Below are 22,610 nucleotides of genomic sequence, written 5' to 3' on the forward strand. Positions count from 1 at the left end.
TTGCATCTATCTTTGTGAACTGCACTGCGCTCGCACTTGCAGTCGCAAATGAGCTTTATCATTTCTATCTCTTAGCTTTTAACTGCACTGTCCCTTAATAAGAATTCATAGACCTAAGTCACCAGCTAAGCTTTTCTCTACAATCTCATATGTCGGTGTCTATAGATGCTCAATACATTTGAAGTAAGGCTATAGAACAATGCATGCAAATAAAAAAAAAATTTGTAGACGGCCATGCTTCTTATGGCTTAGGATCCAGACTGTTTTTTAAAAAATGTATCACACAGTTCTGGCTGAGCTCAGTAAGCAATGTGAAAGATCAGATGTGTAATTATCACTGGTCACCAGTGGCTATGATTTATTGGATTTGTGATAAATGGTGATACAGGTATGGGATCCCTTACCTGGAAACCCGTTATCCAGAAAGTTCCGAATTACCGAAAGGCCATCTCCCATAGACTCCATTATAAGCGAATAATTCTAATTTTTAAAAATGATTTCCTTATTCTCTGTAATAATAAAACAGTACCTTGTACTTGATCCCAGCTAAGATATAATTGCTCCTTTTTGGAGGCAAAGCAATCCTATTGGGTTTATTCCATATTTAAATGTTTTTTAGCAGACTTAAATTGTACATATCCAAATTACAGAAAGATCCCTTATCTGGAAAACCCCAAGTCCCAAGAATTGGTACTTGTATAAATAGTACTATATAAGTAGTATATCCTATTTAAAGGTATATACAGGAAACTGACATTTAATCAACATGTAATGTCTACTTATTAAATATACAAGAAGAATTTTATCTTTATACCCAAGGGGCACAGTGTTACAGATACTAAAGAATACCTAAGTTCCACTGGTTTTTCCACTATTTTAAATGTATTTCTTCCACCTTTTTAGTAAATATCTGTAGACACCAAAATGCATATTTATCAGTGTCACATAGGAGCAATGTATACTTTAGCTGTAGTTTTCCTTTCACTAGTCAGAGAAAGCGGACGTGAATCCTTCCTGCCTATTGTTTGTTCTTCCAGCATCAACTTTTTTGTACCATGTTATTATCATTTATTTATATAGCAGCAGCAAGTAACTTAATGTTTTACTAGAATTTAAAACTAACAGACACTTTAATAAAAAAGTGTTTGCATTTGCTAGACAGTCTTTTTCCATAGGTTGCAAAAAAAAAAAAAAAAAAGGAAAAAATCAAAAACAAAACAGTGCTACCATTCAGGCTTTGTGTTAGTACAAGTATGGGATCCCTTATCCGCAGCCCGGCTTTTTGTTTGTTCTTCCAGCTCAGAAAGCTGGAAAAACCAGCTCAGGATTTTTTGGAGCCAGATCTTTCCATAATTCGAATCGCCATACCTTAAAGCTACTAAAAAAAATAATTGGAAGATTATTGAAACCCAGTAGGATTGTTTTGCCTCCAGTGAGGATTAAATATATCTTCGTTGGGATAAAGTACAAGGTACCGTTATTTTTAGAGAATTTTAAAAATATAAATTATTTGATTAAAATTAAGTCTAAGGGAGATGGCCTTCCTGTAATTTAGAACTTTCTGGATAACAGGTTTCCAGGTGTTGGATCCCATATGTGTAATAATTTGCCACTTTTGCTGGCCTATACTTCACAGTGTACAGTGTTATAAGTTTTGTCACAGTAAGGGCTCTTACACACAAATGTTTGAATGTGTATTGAAATGCATGCTAAACACATGACAATACATATACAATGTTAAGATGTTTTCTTGTAACTTTTTTTTTTTTTAACTTAACTTTAGCTTAATTGTATTCTAATCTTGCTTAAAATGCTAAAACGTGCATTGGAATACAGGTAGGCAGTATAAAATGGAATAATTAGCTCATGCACTTAGGTGCCCTCAAAACTACATCTTAAAACGCATAATATAGACAAAAAGACCATGTGCAAGGGCCCTTAGCAAAATGAATGGTTATTGTCTTTCTTTTCAATTACGATGTCCCACCTCTTTCTCTTCTGTGATTTTCTGAATTCTCTTACATAAAGATTCTGGTTAAATACTCAAAACCCATCAATGTACATTCATTATATAAAGAGTAGCTTACTGGATATCATAAGAAAAAAACTTAAGTTTTTGCCCTAAAAGCGCATATTTGTGTTTTTCTATGACAGTATCACTATGGAAAGGAAGTAAAAGTGACATTTGTTATTTGCTAGATCCTGCCCTGGTGGGGAAATCAGTCAGCAGTTTATTTTTTCCTGCTGGCTATTTTTCTCCCATGCATGAAAATGCTATTGTTATAATGAAACTATGGAGATTAATAACCAGCAGAGATGGCTTTTTAAAACTTTAGGGCTCTTTTGTGAAGGGAGGAAAATTAAAGTCCAGTACAGATTGTGGTATATATAGTACAAGAGGTAGGCACAGATACTGTTTAATTCTCTTTACAACAATTCCAATCAGTCTACAACGTTGTAGATTAAACGTAGAACCTAGTAATGTTTAAAACAAAATATTTCATCCGCTTTGAATTCCAGGAGAACTATTACATCCGTGAGTCCTTACCAAAGCAAAAGATGTGAAAAAGTTTCTGGGAATTATACTTACTCAAACCCTGGTTGTTGAAAAGGGTTATATAAAGAGATAAATGTTATCTTCCTTGTTAGCACCTTGGTCACCAATTATCTCTCTAGATAAAATGTTATGTGATTTGTAGTACAACGTTGCATAGTTTGCCACTGGCAATAAAAATGCTTTTTATTTATTTAATTACAGGTCTCCATGCAAAATGAATATAATCCGGGAAAATAAAGACTTGGCCTGTTTCTATACAACAAAACATTCCTGGAGGGGAAAGTAAGTAAGGGTTATTAATGGGCATAGTGAAAAAACAATGGGACCTATTATTACCTGTAGTAGTATGTAATTGTATATGTAAATATATCTGAACGGAGAAAAAATGTGACTGCTTTACACACAAAGTAAACAAAATGTTTTTCACTTTTTATGTATGCATATGTTATGTATAATTTTGTAAGTTCTGATCTGTTACTTTTGTATACATTTGAGAGTAGGAGTAATGTACATTTGTACTGAATATGTTCTGCCTACTATTTTGGTTAGAAAAGAATAGCAGTATAGGCGGTTGCCTTGTTCCTGAGGTAGATGCTCTGGTTCCTATAGTGGCTGTGCACTTTGCTGAATCTGCACTGAATTGTATCATAGAAGAGTAAACATTAATTCAGATGGCTTGCCAAAAATGATTACATTTCTAACATTCATACCATATTTCTTCTGTAATTTATAACTGTCAAAATGATTTCTGTGCCCTGTAAGCTTCCTACAGCCGTGTGTGATTTTTTTTCCCTACTACAAAGTTGAACGTGAAATAGGCAAAATTCTGAATCTAATCCTTGTCATGGTTTAGTAGTCCGAAACAAATATGGTGTATGCAGATCAGTTTGTATGCGGCCAAATGCTTTGCACCGGCAGTGACTTCAGCTGGTCTATCCAGTGTCCCTGCAGAAAGTTCCTGTTCTGAAATAGTTATGGTCAGACTGGGCAACAAATGTAATCTATTTTTTAAACTTATTTTAAATATATATATATATATATTATGACTAATTGTCACATGAAGCCCATTTCATTTGGCTGTGGATCTTATTAACTTGAATGGAAAAATATGCAGATGCAAACAAAGGTTTCCTTTCTCGACCTCAAAAAAATATTCATGGGTAAATGTATATAGATGGAAGTGAGCTCACGCCAGTAATAGATCCAATTAACCAATAAAATGTCATCCTACTTTGATCAGTTTTATAGCTATTGATCATTCTTCAAACTGATCAGGAAATAACCACTGTTGGCATGTTGAATCCTAAAGAAAGCAATGGACTATGTTAAAAATGTAGTTTTAAGTTTCTTTTTCCATGTTGTCTCTCTTTTATTAACATTTTTTTCAAGTGGGATGGGAACATGCTGTTGAGGCATATTTTTAAAATGAAATCAGTCCATAACAATTTAATCCAATTCATTCTGCTTCTCTTACTGTGGCTATAAATACAATTAATGATTAGGAATTGATTGTTCCATAAATCTCATTACTAGATCAGCCCCATAACATTTGTTGGGGCTAGTTTGAAAAAGGGTCCTTTGACTACATATATGTACATGCTACTTCCTAAGCAAAAATATTTTTTCTGTTTAATATGCCACTTCAATAATAATATGCTTACACTGGGTAAGCACTATTGGCATGTTTTACCCATTTGATGACATTGACATCCGTTTACATTTTTAACATGGTAAAATCTTTATAGTGCTACTTTCTTCTATAAGAGCCTTGTATTTGTTCAAGTGCTAAAGTGCTCTTCTAAGCATGTAACTCTCAACTCACTTCAAGTCCACTTGTCAGAAGTGGAACAATTGTACCTTCCACTTAAAATGGACTTTCCGTTAAACCTGTGCTAAGCAGAAACCACTATTTTTTAAGTCAGTGATCCACAGCCAGCGGCTCGCGAGCAACATGTTGCTCCCAGTGGTCTTAAAGCAGGTGCTTTTTTTTTTTTTTTTTTTTTTTTTTTAATTCCTGGCTTGGAGGCAAGTTTTGGTTATATAAAAAGCAGGTGTACTGACAAACAGAACCTTGTGTAGGCTGCCAGTCCACATAGGGGCTAGCAAATAGCCAAATTTGGCACCCCCATGAAGCTTTTTCATGCTTCTGTTGCTCCCTGATTCGAAAGTGGTTTACTGGTAAAGATTGGGGACCCCAGTTTTAAGTCATGTTTTTAGAGGAGCATAGAGTGATATCTGATCTGTGTTTGGCCAGTTTTATTGTTATTAGGCAATCTTAATGAATATATATATATCTTTTTTTAAAATATAGACAATAACACAGATTTTTAATTTTTAGAGGAACCTCCTTGCCAAAAAGCCACATTTCACATGAAAATATTGAAATTCAGTATTTTCCCAGTATAAATTCACAAATTACTCATATTCTACTTCCTTATTTTACCCAGTGTTCATTTAGTTTCTTTTATTGAGCATTACAGGATATTATTTACATATATAACATAGTGATTGCATTACAATGCCATGTTTTACCTTGAAATAAAAAAATATATAAACCAACCTAACAGTGATGGTGTCATATTTCGTGCTGTTTCTGAGTAAGTTACTCCATTAATTGAAGCTATTATTTTGATTGGGAGGAGTTTCAGAAATACAATATCTATAACAATACTGGGTCTATATGTTCGTCATGTAAGGGTCTAGTCAACAGCTGGGTCTAAGTCTATCCAGAGTTCCCAAACTTTATAAAATTTATCCGGGCAACCTCTTCTCATATAGGTAAGTTTGTAGAGTGGGATAGCCTTCTCTATCAATTGTTCCCATGAATGTATTGATGGCCCACCTCTGGATTTCCAGTGAATTGCAATTGCAGTAGTATAATTTTAGGGTACATTGGGAGTACTATATCAGTTTTATTTTTTATCAGCTGTATTACTTTTTCCCAAAAGGGCTTGATTGTAGGGCATTCCCATATCATGTGAATAAAGTTTGCAGGAGCATGCTGACATCTTGGGCAGTTTTAAGATAGATTGGGGTTCATGTCATGTAATCGCTGTGGAGTAAGGTAGATTCTATGTAGATAATTCAGTTGAGTCATCTTATCCTAATCTTATCTAACAACTAATGACCCCGTCAAAGGCCGAGTCGAAGATATCCTCCCATTGCTCTGTAGTGAGCTGGGGCATATCCCTCTGCCATTTTGTAGACAATTTGTTCAGGGATACACTTTCAACTTGTATTAGTTGTACATAGCAGTTTGAAAGAGGTTTTTTTTTTTTTTAAAAAAGTTTCACTGTGTATCATTTCATTTTACTTTTTGCTCTTTTTTAACCATTGTATGATTTATTCTCCCCCTACTGATTTATAGCTCAATATAAATTACTTGGACTCGTACTGCCAAAGTGCAGAAAAAGTGCATCATGGGAATTCTGAAACCTTTAGTGAGCTGAATTCTTTTGGCTTCTAAATTGTGCATATTTTTTTCTGGTGCCAGTATAATAATGCTTAATGTGATTTGTTGCTTTCGGAAACTCTCAAACAAACACAAAACATCCTGTGTCCTTTTTGCTCCATTAAATGAAAATGAGTAGCAGGTGTTTTTGCAACACAAGCAGCTATAATTCAGGGCTTGTATACAAACTCCTTAGTTGATCACTCTGCCTTTTTCAAGATGGTGACATTGTATGAATTTTGAATGCAATGTTAAAGCTAGATCCTGTAAAAATAATATACATATAACCGGTAATGCATCTGTTATCCAGAAGCCTGCCTCCAGAAACCCAAGAATTACAGAAAGGCCATCTCCTATTTTAATAAATTATATAACTCAAAATTTAAAAAAGTTTCCTATTTTCTCTTTAATAATGATCCCAACTAAGATATCGTTATTCCTTATTGTAGGGGAAAAATCCTAGTGGGTATAATTCATGTTTAAATGTAATACCAAAAAAATGAAAGTGTTTTAAAGTAATTAAAATATAATTGACTGTTGCCCTGCACTGGTAAAATGTATGTACTTAAAGGAGAAGGAAAGGCTAATAACGAGTTAATCTCAAACGGCAGGCATACCTTCAGTTCTCTCAATAGTGCCTTTAAGTCTCGCTAAGCTGTGTAAAGAAAATCCCCTCAATACCACCACGTCCTAGACCAAGACCCCTGTACATGGCAGTTTGTAAGACTATGAGTCAGCTTCCTGCTGATTGGCTCAGATCACACATTCCTAAGGGGGGTGAGAGGGAGTTCTTAGCATTCTTGAGGGAGGGGGGAGCAGGAGAGGGGTGAGAACTGCGCAGACTCTGACACAGGAAAACAAAGAGACAATAAATCCTGTTTCTTTTGACAGAGAACTCAGTGCAGCGTTTCTGTGAGTGCTTATGGCTGTATTTACATAGACCTTTCTGGTAAAGCTTACTCAGTTTTTATTCCTTTAAGAAAGTTTTTAGCTCCCTTAAGAAAGAGCTGATTTGTTATCTGCTATTTAACGTGTGGCTTGAATGGATGCCCCCTTTGCTACAGAGCAGAAACAATTCTAATTGCTTAGGATTGCTGTACCATTACCACCAGCTATGAAATGACCCTTCTGATATTCTCTAGTGTGTAGCTTTAGTACTTGTATATGAGGTGCCCTTCTCCCTGCACGTTATTGCTAGGACACGCTTACTAAGGTGCATTCTACCTGGGAATGTACAGAGGTTAAATGGAAAGCAGCAGAGGGCCATAGATTTATTGTAACAAGTGTTGGATTTTTATAGGACAATAAGGGGCTGATTTACTTACCCACGAACGGGTCGAATGGAGTCCGATTGCGTTTTTTTCGTAATGATCGGTACTTTGCGATTTTTTCGTATGTTTTGCGATTTTTTCGGATTCTTTACGAATTTTTCGTTACCAATACGATTTTTGCGTAAAAACGCGAGTTTTCCTATCCATTACGAAAGTTGCGTAAAAAGTTGCGCATTTTGCGTAGCGTTAAAACTTACGCGAAAAGTTGCGCATTTTTCGTAGCGTTAAGTTTTAACGCTACGAAAAATGCGCAACTTTTCGCGTAAGTTTTAACGCTACGAAAAATGCGCAACTTTTTACGCAACTTTCGTAATGGATACGAAAAACTTGCGTTTTTACGCAAAAATCGTATTGGTAACGAAAAATTCGTACAGAATCCGAAAAAATCGCAAAACATACGAAAAAGTCGCAAAATGTTCGTTTTCAAGTCGGAACTTTTCCAATTCGGGTCGGATTCGTGGGTTAGTAAATCAGCCCCTAAGAGTGCTGCATTTTATGCAGTTGTTCATATTATTTACAATTGTAAGCATCAAATGCATGTAACTAACAAAGTTTTCTTTTGGTCTAAAAGATGCAGATTTTATGCATGTTCTATTTACAGTTGTGAAATGTTGGGAATGCATCAAATATATGCGCTTATGCTTCTGTTAATAAATTGTAAAAGGCTGAACATGTTCTGTGTGTAAGTAGCCTCTAGTCTGGGGTAATATCACCGCTGCTATATTGGGAATATATATTTGGGAATTAAAAGTCTGTCATTGCACACATGGGACAAATTTTGTTCACAAAATACACACAGGTGTTTTATGGGCAAAATACACTCCATGTGTGCAGTGATAGGTGAATAACGTTCCACAATTTCGGCATTTTTCTATTGATGGAGAAAACTGTTAGCGTGACATAGACTTACCTACCTGGCAGCCTGGTCTGTATTTCTTGTTCAGCTGTTATGCCCTTATTTTTCTGCTATAATGTGCACTGATACAAACCTAAGGGGCTGATTTACTAACCCACGAATCCGACCCGAATTGGAAAAGTTCCGACTTGAAAACGAATATTTTGCGACTTTTTCGTATGTTTTGCGATTTTTTCGGATTCTGTACGAATTTTTCGGATCCAATACGATTTTTGCGTAAAAACGCGAGTTTTTCGTATCCATTACGAAAGTTGCGTAAAAAGTTGCGCATTTTGTGTAGCGTTAAAACTTACGCGAAAAGTTGCGCATTTTTCGTAGCGTTAAAACTTAACGCTACGAAAAATGCGCAACTTTTCGCGTAAGTTTTAACGCTACGCAAAATGCGCAACTTTTTACGCAACTTTCGTAATGGATAGGAAAACTCGCGTTTTTACGCAAAAATCGTATTGGATCCGAAAAATTCGTAAAGAATCCGAAAAAATCGCAAAGTACCGATCATTACGAAAAAAACGCAATCGGACTCCATTCGACCCGTTCGTGGGTAAGTAAATCAGCCCCTATGAGTAGTCTGAATTTTAAATGGGGCTTTACTGTTTTACTTTCCAAATCTGTTCTGGGGCTTCACACCAATAATTCTTCCCCACCTCTGGGTCTGTTTCTAAATGAGCAGATTCTGTTGCTACCTTTGGTGCCACAGGAAAACTTGCAGCAGGCACATTTCTCCATAATTGCTTGGACAGCTTTATGCTGCTTACTTCTGTATGCATTTTCATAATGTTTGAGCTTGTTCTAATAAATAAATTATGTATATGGCTGCATACAGAAAAATTAGAACATTTTTAACTGCCTAACCATTGGTACTTTGTTTGTTTTGTCTCATAGGTATAAACGTGTGTTTTCCATTGGTACACATGCCATAACTACTTACAACCCTAATACTCTTGAAGTTACAAATCAGGTAGGTGCTGCTTTTGTAAACTTGATAAAAACGTATTTTAGAAGAAAGGCAGAAACATGGTCTAGGGAACTATTGCCCCATGCCATAGGCTTTTTAGGTGGCAACTAATCTTATTTGAATTCTTTCCTACCTGCGGTAATGTTAATTTCCAGTAGGAAAACATGTGCCGCTTCGGCTTTCCAAAGTTGCATGGAGTTTCTTTTCAAGAGACTGGTCGCCACTGCTAGAGGAGATTAATCGCTGGGTGACTGATCTCCTTGTGTGCCACTGGCCTTATATGTACAGGGCTAGATATAAATAGTATGTAGTATAAAAATTAATAATCTTTATTGTTGGCATTACTCTTTCATACCTCTATAATATTTATAAAATGGCAACATATTTTAAAACCTGCTGTATTTTACTATAGAGAAAAAAGCTAGTAAATAGATTACTGAGCTAATTAAATAAATAACATAGCCATTGGCTATATTAACCACATTTATTATGGATTTGTTAAAGGAACAAAGTGAAATTGCTTACTGGAGATGATAGACATCATCTATAATTTTTTTTCACAATGTCTACAGTTATATTCATATTTTACAGGACTTATGAATAATGTTTGTATGTTTCTGAAACCTGCTGTTCTAATGGACAAATATGACATACAGTGGTGCACTCAACTGTGCTTGGAGCTCCATATCCTACTTGTATGCAGAATTGTGAGCTCTCTGCCTTGGCTGACCTTCATTCACTGGTTGTTGATGTTACAATAAATTTTAGTTCAGAAGCCGGAGTTACGCTTTAAATCAAGTTTTTAGACCTTGCAGCGAAGCAGTCTTTTTTCTTGTCAGTTATTGGCAGATAAAGGTTAAGATAACAACAACAATACAACAGGCTGATCAATTTGTTAGGCCGGTTTGATTGATGTAATAAATATTGATCAATATTTATTATTGCCTTAGCCTTCAGGATTTGTTAAAGTGGCCGTTCACCTTTTAGTATGATGTAGAGAGTGGTATTCTGAGACAATTTGCAATTGCTCTTCATTTTTTATTTGTGGTTTTTGCTTTATTAAGCTTTTTGTTTAGCAACACTCCAGGTTGGAATTTCAGCAGATGTCTGTTTGCTAGGGTCCAGTTTAACCTAGCAGCCAGGCAGTGGTTTGAAAGAGGGATAGAAATATGAATAGAGGAGGGCCTCAATACAAAGGTTATAAAAAGTAACAATAACAAAAATATTGAAGCATCACAGATAAATGGTTTATAGGCTGCTAGTGTCAGTGACCCCCATTTAAAAGCTGGAAAAAGTCAGAGAAAGGCAAATAATCAAAAACTATAAAAAATATAGACTACTGTAATTAAAAACTTAAGAACAGATGGTATGTGTTGAATCGAAACAGCAGACAATAGACAATCATTACTTTTTTCCTATTTAATATATATTGATCAGTATTTATCAATTTAAGACATCTGGGAAGATTGATTACTGTTGGTTCATTGTAACACTGTAGTTTCAAATCTGTCTAACAAGGCTGGATTTCTTGATTGGGATACTACATTTCAAAATTTTTATAGATCAATGGGAGTTGTTTGGTCATTAACAATTTTTGATGTATCAGCCAATATGTCTCAAACGCATAATTTTAGCAATGATAATAAATTAAATTCTCCTTTTTTGCTTTTCAGTGGCCTTATGGAGATATTTGTGGTATCAGTCCTGTGGGTAAGGGGCAAGGAACAGAGTTTGCGCTTACATTTCGTAAGGGCAGTGGAAAGAAATCAGAAACCTTAAAATTTTCTACAGAGCACAGAACAGAACTTCTTACAGAAGCACTAGTAAGATATGTGTTTGTCCCACAGAAACAATGTATGTGTGTATGTATATCTTTATTCATAAAGCGCTACTTATGTACGCCGCGCTGTACAGTTAAATACATTAAAACAAACGGGGGTTATTAAGATAAATACAAAGTATAACAATAAATACACATAAATATAAGATACAGTTGCAATAAGTTAAGAGTCAAAGACACAAGACGATGGAGGTCCCTGCCCCGTAGAGCTTACAATCTATATAATGATAAGCATATGTGTGTTTGTGTGCTGAAACATACAAGAGTTTGGAATATAGTTTTATGTTTGTGTGTCACTTACAGGCTGTATGCATTTGGGTGTTTTTCCCGGCATGTCCAGCCACTGCATTGTGCTGAATTTGTACTTAAACCAACATGTCCGTACAATCTGCATGAGTGAATGAATGATCACTGTTCTAAGTCTGTGTTGACACTGGATTTTCTGTCTGTCTGAATATGTTATGTGGTGATAATATGGGCAGTAAAAGTAATGCACAGATGTCTCTCCTACTTTTTACGTAGAGCTGTGGCACACACACAGTGTTTTAATCCATAAGATCATCTTTGGGAAAACTATACTTGTAGCACCTTCTAATTATGATGCTATGTAATAACAGCATAAAAACAGTCTAGGATATTGCTGTTAATCTTTTCTCGTTTTCCTCTTAGCGATTCAGGACAGATTTTTCTGAAGGCAAGATCACTGGAAGGGCAAGTATTAAAGTATTCCTTTAACTCAAAGTAACTCCTTTTATTCCCCTTTGTTCCTATGATCTTTGATGTTGTTTCATCAAACTGTATTGTCATAATTTGCCCTTCCTATTGCTTTTTTTTAATTTTCCTTCCTCCTTTCTTGTTTTCCTAAAAGGGGCCCTGGAAAAAAAACTTTGAATTTACTGGGGGGTGCTTAACAATTGCCTGTTACCAGTTAATTTGCCTTTCCTTGTCTTTTAAGCTTTTGTTTGTCCACTTCCAACCCTACTTTTGCTGTCACCTCCCATTTTTGGGTATCCCATTTTTTGGAAATAATAATCTTAGCTGCTGCCATACAATTCAGAATGAATAACTTCCTGGAAGCTGGTTGCAGGAGGGGATGGGGGCTCAACCAATTTGTTGGTAACAATGAGACAGGCCCTGCATACATCAGAAGAATAATTTAGTTAAGTTAGAAAGCTATATATTGTAATGTCTGTTATGACACTAATATAGAAAGCTATATATTGTAATGTCTGTTATGACACTAATAAACTCACTATTTTCTTTCAACTTTAGAGGTATAACTGCTATAAACATCACTGGAGTGATACACGAAAGTTGGTCACTTTGGAAGTGACTCCTGGGGGTATTGACCAAATAGATCCATCAAATAATCGTGTCCTTTGCACCTATGATTATCGAAATATTGAAGGTTTCACAGAAGTCTCTGGTTATCAGGGAGGTTTTTGCATCCTTTATGGAGGCTTTAGTCGATTGGTAAGTTAAGCAAGCTATTCATTCTCATACAAATACATAAAATAGACAGTGGCAATGACCTCCTGATATTGATAGACTAATGGCATAATGATAGCTAGTGATAAATATGGCACAAAAATCAGACACAAGGCATGGATCTGTATGCTCGCAATTGGAACAGTATGGGAAAGGGAGTTCAAACATGATCCTCAGACTAATAATGGGAGTGAACATATTTACAAATGTTGGCAGAAGCACCAATCAACTGAGGCACTTAAAGGATCACTTAAGCTGATGATACACAATCCAATAAAAGCTGTTGACTCTGCCCCTCCAGACTGAATCAGCAGCTTATTGTTCCCTCTGTGGGGCGTCTTGACAGGCTACTCAACCAAAATCTGGCAAAAAAAATTAGCTAGCAGTGTACTGATGCAGTCCTTGCGTGATGGATCTACATAGGCCCTCAGTATGATCTGATCTAATTGGCACCTCTGATTGCCTTTTTAAACAGCTGGATCTTTACATGTACATTAAAATATAATGTACGACTTTCTTCAGGACTGTAGAATAAAATCCTTTCTTGTTTAAAATAGGTAATTTGTTGCCAGTAAAGTTTATTTACAGGAACTCGACAGATGCAGAAGTTCGAAAAAGAAAAAAAATATTTTATGAAATGTAATAAAATCAACCATTTTTATAAAAGTAACTGCCTGACGCTATTTAATAAGCAGAATCCTGTAAAAAGAAAGTGCCTAATGTTGGCTTTTGTACCAGGAAAAGACTTTTTCAGAAAGGAAAGCATTTCTGCTGACCCAGATATTTTTGCATACCAAAACAACTTTGTTGCTTTCCTGCTTAGTAGGCTTGATTAGCAGCTTTTACATTTTCACAGAATTCCTTACAAATTGTATAAACTAACATAAGAGCAATTCATATTATATTAATGGACCCAGATGCAGGGTGTTAGTACCCAAAGATGTATGGACATGTATTACAATAGGATGAACTTTGTACCATTTAATTTTTTCCATAATTATTAAATCGTAATTATGTAATTGTCATTTTTCAGCATTTATTTGCAAGTGAGCAAAGAGAAGAAATTATTAAAAGTGCCATAGAGCATGCCGGAAACTTTATAGGCATAACCCTACGGACAAGGAAGGAACCAGTAGATTTTGAATATTATGTAAGCCTTCGTTTGGGAAAATACAGCAATGATGAATCCATCACTTCCTTAGCAGAATTCATTGTTCAAAAAATTACTTCAAGGCATACGGTAAGAGGCATTGCAAGTGGTATTGAAACCTTCAATAATCAGCAACAAGTGATATAGTGTGTGAAATGGAGTACCTTAAAGGAGAAGGAAAGGCAAAGTCACTTGGGGGTGCCAAAATGTTAGGGGCACCAGCCCCGGGGTACAAGGTAAGCGATTAAAGTCACTTAGGGGTGCCTAACATTTTGGCACCCCCAAGTGACTTAGCCTTTCCTTGTCCTTTAAATTTTATCCACTAGTTTCACTAATGCAGTCTCATATTTAAAATGTTCCTGTTTTGCTTCTGTGGTATTATTCCGGTTTATAGCTTGACTGCTGTAACTACAAGGCTTGCAACTGCAAACAAGAACACTAAAGTATAAATACTCTAATATAAATGTACTAGTTCACAGTGTCAAATATATAATATATATAATAATAATATATATATATATATATATATATATATATATATAATGGTTAGAAATGAAGAGGGGGGTGGGGGGGAGTAGTATCCTTTGGAGATTGAGAGTACTGAGCTCTTGCAGAACTTTTCCCTAATGTGAACGCAGTATAAAATTTAAGTACAGTCAGCTGGTTGCCATGCTTTGAGATCACCATTGGCCATTGGCTCATGAGATACACAGAAACAAGCTTTCTTACTATGCAGTTATAATTGATTGCTGAGTACTTTGCCTGCAGTGTAAACTGTGCAACTCTTTTCCTCCCCTTATAGCTAAAGAATACTCAATTTAAAGGTATCCACTCTCTGTACAAGAGTTAGATCACAAGCTACTCAAACCTAGTTGTGAAATTTAAAAACTCAGAAATGTTTGGAATTATCGAAATCTCAGCACTTTTCGCAGAATTTGGAGTCGCTGATTACTTGATTTGAAAGTGTCATGTGTCTATTCAGCTGAATCAAAAAAATATGGATTTGGTGCATATCTAGAAAAAAATAATTAATTTTATATCGGTTTGACAATACAGCTTACATTGCAGGGATAAATTTAACGTGTCCCAAAAAAGCTGCTAAGTACATGCTTGACTTCTTGTGTTAATTATTATGAAGCTATTAATAAATTAGCTGCTCACAACATTTAGACCAAAGCTATAATTTTTTTTTCTTTCTGGCAATTTATAACATAATAATTCATATGGGAAGGAATTTTATTTGTGTAATATCCCCATAGCTTCTGCTACAAGCAGCTTTCATATTCCAGAAAATTAATTGGCATTAACATATCTGTGCTTGTTTAGGCGACTTTTAAGTAGTTCATTTTCCCTCTGAAGCCCATGTGTAATATCTAATATTCAAATGGGTAAAATATTTTTGCTCTTTTATGTTTTGTATTATAAACAATTAAAAATTGACCTTTAAAAAGTATTATGTTCTGAAAAGTACTTTTATTTCTAATATGTGTCTTAATTAATTTTACATAGTTTCAAATCTAAAGAAATCACTTTAACCCTTTCAGGAGCCAGTGAAAAGATTGCTAGCACTTACTGAAACTTGCCTATTGGAAAGGGACCCAGCAACTTATAATATCGTAACGCTGAAACCATTAGGAGAGGTGAGTGTGAGCAGTGATCTGCAACATGCTTGCCAGGGTGTTTTCCATGCTTTTTATCTGGCTTTCTGACGTGTTGCAGTTAAAAAATCCCACTGAGATAGCAGCACAAAACAGGGTCTGTTCACACTAACTGGGGGTAGAAGCACAGCCCTAGGGATATCTCTATTCAAAGGATATCTACTGTTGTCTGTGAAACTGTCGCCTATAATTAGTGCTGTATTATTGGAGCTATTGCATATCTTTGAAACAGAAATGAATGCAGCTGGATTGCTTTTTTTATCTAAATCTTGTTCCATCAATTAAGGCTTTCATGACCACAGCTAATTATTTTGATACTGAGTCACATGGTAAAATCTTTCTGTTTAGTAAACAGATATATTTACATGGTTCAGTAGCAGCTGGAAAGTGCTGTGGTACGTAATTGCATTCTACAAAAACTGTTCATGAAATAGATACGTAGGAAATCAGAGGAATCATGGAAATCAGAGGTGAGGTTAAAAAGTGCCAGTATAATAACTACAGAATATGGATAACGAGCATATTAACCACAAAAGAGCCAGTAAAATCACTAAATTAAATAGATAATGGGTATTTTAACCCCAGATGTGCCAGTATAATTACTGTTGCGCATGGATGATCCGCATATTTACCCCAAACGTTCTAGTATAATAACTGGTCAGTGAGAACTCCATTAACTCCATACATTCCAGGAAGATGAATGCAGAAATAGATATATTGAAAGCATTCCCTCGCCTACACTTGCACACGCAGAATCCTATCACCATAGTTCTTCTTTCCTGCTTCTCCCACACTGCTTGTATCTCTCTGTGCCTCCCTCTGCCTGGCTTATGTAAAAAATCCAAGATGGCCGTGCGTCCCACAGTGGAATGCACAGTTATCTTGAATGGTTTTTTTGGATCTTCTCAGCTCCTTGCTGAGAAGCAGGGCCCCGTGGGACATTCAAATAGTGATGCATATTTAAATTTATTTATATTTATAACAAAGTAGAGAAAGGAAACTTGTTTAGGCATCTGGTCTGTGCTGAGAAATGGTAGGTTTATGTGCATTTAACTTTGTCGTTTGGTTACAAAGCCGGAACTGTTTAATAACAATGGTATTAAAAACACATTATTTTGCCTGAGGCATTCTGAAAAGAGTGCCAGAACAATAATACTGGTATATACAGAATTCAGGCCTTTTTGAGGTCTTTAGATCTCAATACCAACTTGTTAAGTAACCTTGAATAGACCAGAAGTTTTTTGATATTATGGAAATAGTAAAATACAGTAAATGGTGTATCCTTTAGCATCGACTTTGTAGTATTGATGTGTGAGCTGGTCTGAAACTAAACTAAGATCCATGGGTCTACCTATAGGTCAGATGGCTGTCCCCACCCTTGTCGTCAGGGTGTACCTGTCCCTCTTCCACCTCTCTGCCGTTTCTCTTTTATGTACTCCCCTCAAGTGACATTAAACATGGGGTGTGTTGTGCATTGGTATATGAGGAACAACAGCAGGGTAAGAGCTTGAAGAGGGACAGTTAGGATTGTTTGTGTCACTTCTAGGCAGCGCATAATTAATTGAAAATAGGATATCTGAGAAGCCAGGGAATCTGCTAAATGCAAGTGTTCTCTTTTTGTTGATTATATCTCCTTATACCCCCTATTTTGACATGAGCTCTTTCAGTTTGGGCTTATGTAGAAATGCATGAAAAATATGTTATATAAAAAAGATGCACAAACACTATCTGAACTGCAAAAATAAATAGATGTATACTTTTTTATATAATTTTTGTTCAAGACAGCTCTGCTTCCTCGGATTGAGAGAAAACCATGACAGTCTGCCTCTGAATTGCATAAAGCATTTCACACACACCCTACTGACCCATCTTGTTTCATTATAAATACATAAATTTATAATGAATTCATTATTGATTATGAGATTTGAAGTCCTTCTCAAGGTCCCTCAAACTATCAATTTACAATGAAACAAAATTACTGCAATAAGGCGGACTCGTAATTTCCACTCAATCAGAAAAGTCAAGTGTATCTGTGTTTAAAAAAAATCTAAATTCATTTTTGTATAGATAGAATATATGAAGATTTGTAGATTAGTCCAGCTGAACTAGCTGGGGGGGGGGTTATATGTTTTTAAGTCTCTCTGTTCCCTTTCAATTCTAACATTGATCTGGGTTTTGTGACCGTTTTCTCTCTAAGCTGGATTTATTACACAACCACAACAGATTTTGGAGCACACATAAAATATTATATGCATGCACTACTAGAACTTTTTTAATAGGACACACACACAAGAGAAATTAGGGGGAGCACTGGTAATATTTATTTTATTAACGTAAATATTATTTTCCATTTCTACAACAGATATTTGCACTAGTATATGACCCTGAAAACCCCCAAATTTTTACTGTAGAATTTATAAAAGGACAGATTCGAAAATACTCATCAACTGAAAGGTAAAACTCTTTTTGAGCATTGGAAGTTCTCATTTTTTAATTTGATACAGAATGTTTGATGTGATGATAAAATATACTAAAATTCTTATGTTGATTGTAAAGAGCTTTATTTTCATTTGTATGTCTTCCTTAATGTCTCAATATTTTTTTAAAGAACTTTTGAGATAAAATTATATCTGAGTTATTGTCATTGGACTTGTAAAAAAATAAATAAATACATGAGACAGATGACCTATGTTGTTACATACATATTCTTTATATTTGTAGTTTGTTTTGTTAGTGAAAACATATTAATTACAGGGCGACTTTAGCCTACATTTTCAGGGAATACAGATGCTGGCATGGATTTCTAGATATGTACAGGCTGTAAGCATATGGAGGACATTGATTTCTATGTCTTAACTACTACATTATTTGGCCATGCCTTCTTCTAAGAGGATCATAACCGTGAAGTATTGTAGGAGGAGAAATGGAATGATTTGGCCAGTTAGCAAGAGAACAATGGCTATTTCAGCAGGACTGAAACAAGTTTAGCCTGTTACCCCTTTTTATAGAAACTAGGGAAAATAAAGCAATGGTAAGATAATTACATTTGTTATAGAGGATTTTCACCTTCGGACAAGTGTCCAAATCTAGACAGGTGCTGTCTCTAGGCACTTGTTCTCAGTTACCCTTCATATTTTAAAATAATCCCCTGGTACAATAATTAAAAACCGAGCATTTATTTTGCTCCCTGTGTGTTCATGTATGCAGGATAAGGAAGTTCAGATATGAAGCGCTTCTGGGCATGTCCTTCCTTTCCCTTTGTTTGCATATTTTTGTTAGGATCAGCTGAATTATGCCAGCAAATCAGCTAAATGAAATGCAAATAAAGCTGTGAAGTAAGGGCATTTATAGTAGCACATCATATTTAAACTTTTTTTCTGCGGCTTCTTGTATGCTGACACAGGCAGGGGTTCAGTGACCCCCTGTCTGAGAAGGAATAAGAGAAGCTTTCTAGATGGGGATGAGTTGCATCAAAGGTAATTATCTTGACAGCGGATTGTTTAGAAAAATGAAGAGCAACTGAGAAAATGTTAGTGACCAGGGCTGTTTATATTCAGACAATATTTCAAAGGTCAACATCACCATAATAATAATGCCACCAGCAAGTATATGGTCCTGATTATATACTGATATTTTGCATTTTCTCCTCATTATCCTCATTGTTTCCAATTTTGTGCTTAGAATATGGTAACTGGCATTTTACTTTTATTTTTATTATCTGGAATGATCTTTTTACTGTTTTTTTCCCATTGTCTCTAATATGGAATACTGTTAATGAGCATATTCTCTCCACAGAGATTCCTTACTGGCAAGTTTATTAGATGGTGTAAGAGCATCTGGAAATAGAGATGTCTGTGTTAAGATGACTCCAACTCAGAGAGGCCAGCGGTGGGGCCTGTTAAGTGTGCCTGTGGATGAGGAGGTGGAGAGCCTGCACTTAAGATTTCTAACCACTCCTCCAAGTAAGCAGATAACAAGAGAGATTTTGCTTTCTTATATATTATATAAAGCTTTTCATTATGAATTTGAGTGATAGAAGAAATTATAATATAAATATAGCCTCACAGTTAGTATGATTTCTGTTTGCTGTGAGTCTTACGCTTTGAGCTTTTTTTTCCTTTCACATTGAAAAGAGGCAAAATTGTAAGACCATATGATTTTTTTTTTTTTTTTTTTTTTTAAATCACAAAATAGAAAATAAAGACCAGCTGCAAATTGCCTAAGAAGACCATGTCTAAAAAGTAAATTTTAAGATACACTTTGACTTTGGAGAATAAATGATACAACCTTTTTAATGCGTAGATTCAAAATCTCTGCAAAAAATGTATTAAGTTATTTAAAGTTGCCAAGCAAACAGAGATATTTTTAAAATTACAAAATAATAATAAAAGCTGTTTCACTACTATAGACTTTACAAGCATAGAAGGATGCCAGTGTACAAACAGCAGATGTTATTTTAGAGAAAATAGCAAAATACACAAATAGTAGATTAGAGCTTAAACACATTGGTGAAAGGCAGAAGAGTAGCATAGATGCACATACAGCATACAGTCTAATTAAAACAAAGAAAACCTAGACACAAGGAAAGTGTCTAAGATACTGTGAGCTAATTGCTGGAGATGCTTCAGAAACTGTTCTTTATGTGTTTTTGCATACAAGCAGTTATTCAATAGCAGGAAAAAAGAAATTGTCAATAAAGAGTCTCTCATATGTGTTGGAGACCTGCCAAGATGGTTGATATCATTTTCTTGCTTTATTGCTTTGCTTTACTGTCTCGCTTTATTTATTTTTGCTTATCTGAGGTACCCAAAGTACTTGTCATTATTTTACAGAAATTGTTATTAATGTTTTGCTATTGCAGATGGGAACTTTGCAGACGCAGTATTTAGATTCAATGCAAATATCTCTTACAGTGGAGTCCTACACGCTGTGACTCAAGATGTAAGTGTATATACTTTGACATTTTAAAAAAAACTACGATTTTTTTATGTGCTGTAGAACAAAGGACAAAGTTACAGTGCCAGAGCAGTAAATTCTACTTTTCCTAGGTTTCTGTTTAATGAATATGGGAACATACAAACCTTAAAATAACTAAATGATTATCATACACTGTAATTTCAAGGATAATGTCAAGGTTTCTTATACAGCTTATCCAGTGAAAGTGGTAAAGATACAAACAAAAGAAATATTGCTAATTGGTGAGCACTCAAGGGTGCTGAATAACAGCTTTTTTTTAATTTAATTATATAGCAGAAGGGTCTTTTCTTTATTTCTTTACAGAGAAGAGAACAAGTGAATATGCAGATAGTTTATGTAACCCATAAAGGAAATAATGGAAATCCAACATCCACCAGAGAATTACATTAATTTGCTATATTTCATTTATTGTATAAGACATATATGGTTCATTTACATCAAAATTGGTATAACTCACTGTGACTCTGCACGATTAACATTTAGTTATTATTAATAAAGTTATTGCTCTATAAAACAGCAACGCACTGGGAATCACATTGTCGTTATTATTATTTATAAACCACTGTCAATTCCTGCTGTGCTGTACATAAATGGCTGTATACATTAAACATAAAATTTGCATACAAAGCAACCAATATCCAATACAAGACATGAAAAAGGCCCTGCCAATCTGTTTTTATTATATTAAGTGTGGCATACAAGTACAGTTATTGTCCCAAGAAGCATGGCTGTGTTTTTGAACTAATGTAGCCATGTTCTAAACGCATTCTTCCCATTGCTATCTGGCATATGGTAATCTATATGTATGCCTGTATAGAAACATCACACATAGACTTTTCTGCTTTTTTTTACACTTCTTTTTCTCTTTAATCAGGGCCTCTTCTCTGAGAACAAAGAAAAGCTGATTAATAATGCCATAACATCATTACTTTCACAAGAAGGGGAACTGGCAGCTTCTAATGCAGAACTTGAAAGCCAGTTCCAGGCAGTCAGGAGGCTAGTGGCTTCCAAAGCAGGATTCCTTGCCTTTACCCAGCTACCAAAGTAAGAAGCAATCAACTTGTCATAGGAATTAAAAATCAAACGTTCTTCTGCTTGTTGTCACAGTTACTTTGGTGAAGTCAGTTTTTACATAATTTAATTTATCTGTAGATATTATATATGTATTTTTTTTTCTAATAGATCCAGCAGTTATTATAAGTATTTTTGGGATTTTTGCAGCAGTTGTTTTGCCCCATTCTATGCTTACACAAAAACAAGCAGGTTACAATGCATACCCTAATGTACATGATCAGACTGAATTACACTAGGTTTTCTCAAACGGATTACTAACAATTCAGTGTTTAGTTGTTTACAGTGTTTCCTGGCTGTTATTGATTTGTAAATGGAAGCCTGAAATTCTCATGGTAATTGATATCCATTAGAACAGTTATCTGCAGCAAACCATGTTATGTATGCAAAATGTTTTTTGTCTTTCTTAGCACATCATAGCCTTCTAGGAGACCATTCATGACAGTACATTTATTTATAATAGTATGTATCTTTGTCTTATCCTTCAAAGGATCACCAGTTGTGTCCTGCAGGTCTACAGTACAGTCATATATTTCATTTATTTACCATCATATATGTAATAAAAGGCCCTAAGTTTGCTCAGGAGAAGAAACCCATAGCAACAAATAAGATGGTGACCAGAATATTTTACCTGCTGGTTGGTTGCTATGGGTTACTGCTTGTGGGCAAACATGGTGCCTTTTATTACATAACTTCATTAGTGTCTAACTCAGTATGTGTCATATACTTGCAGATCTGGTAAGGTTTAGGTGAACCCCTTGCTTTTTATACCTGGTAGTAGCTGTTGCTACTACAGCTTTTGTTCTGCAGTTTCTGGAAGAATTCATAGCTGAGGACTCTCTGTAGACATGCAATAAAATCATCTCACTACTACTTCAGAGATGTTTTTGAGTCTTTGCCTGCTTGGCTTTTCTGAAATAAAAAAAAAAGTGCATTATAACTCTGGGAGAAATATAACTTATACTGACTTCCAGCAATAGCTGAAAAGTGAGCAGCCATATCATTATTTAGAATAGCACTGACTCTAACAAGGAGTCTGAAGCTCAAAGGTTGGTTTGATTTCTTTATTAAAACCACTTACGTCCATTTATCTTTTTATGTGTCAAGCACCCCAGTTCAGATTAAATTTATAAACTAAAAAAAATAGTACTTTGCATATTTAGTTTAATTGACCACATGCAGTGGCCAACTCAAATAGTTTGCTGTCTCCTCACAA

The 22,610-nt window shown here is 35.2% G+C and overlaps 1 protein-coding gene across 5 annotated transcripts in view; it reads left to right on the top strand.

The window, feature by feature from the left end:
- Positions 1–22,610, top strand: part of dnajc13 (DnaJ heat shock protein family (Hsp40) member C13) — a 94,947-nt gene that overhangs the window by 16,629 nt on the left and 55,708 nt on the right. For all 5 annotated transcript variants that reach the window (XR_001924773.2, XM_012965524.3, XM_002937734.5 and 2 more), the window contains 11 exons: positions 2,759–2,839; positions 9,138–9,213; positions 10,884–11,033; positions 11,720–11,761; positions 12,323–12,523; positions 13,572–13,778; positions 15,233–15,328; positions 17,709–17,800; positions 19,142–19,308; positions 20,208–20,287; positions 21,198–21,367. Coding sequence is in view for 4 of the 5 variants with exons in the window: in XM_012965524.3 (XP_012820978.1) it covers positions 2,772–2,839; positions 9,138–9,213; positions 10,884–11,033; positions 11,720–11,761; positions 12,323–12,523; positions 13,572–13,778; positions 15,233–15,328; positions 17,709–17,800; positions 19,142–19,308; positions 20,208–20,287; positions 21,198–21,367 (1,349 nt within the window). In the remaining variant the exon portion in view is untranslated. The remainder of the gene's footprint in view (positions 1–2,758; positions 2,840–9,137; positions 9,214–10,883; positions 11,034–11,719; positions 11,762–12,322; positions 12,524–13,571; positions 13,779–15,232; positions 15,329–17,708; positions 17,801–19,141; positions 19,309–20,207; positions 20,288–21,197; positions 21,368–22,610) is intronic.

Source organism: Xenopus tropicalis, chromosome 6 (assembly GCF_000004195.4).
Source record: "Xenopus tropicalis strain Nigerian chromosome 6, UCB_Xtro_10.0, whole genome shotgun sequence".
NCBI classification, from domain to species: domain Eukaryota; kingdom Metazoa; phylum Chordata; class Amphibia; order Anura; family Pipidae; genus Xenopus; species Xenopus tropicalis.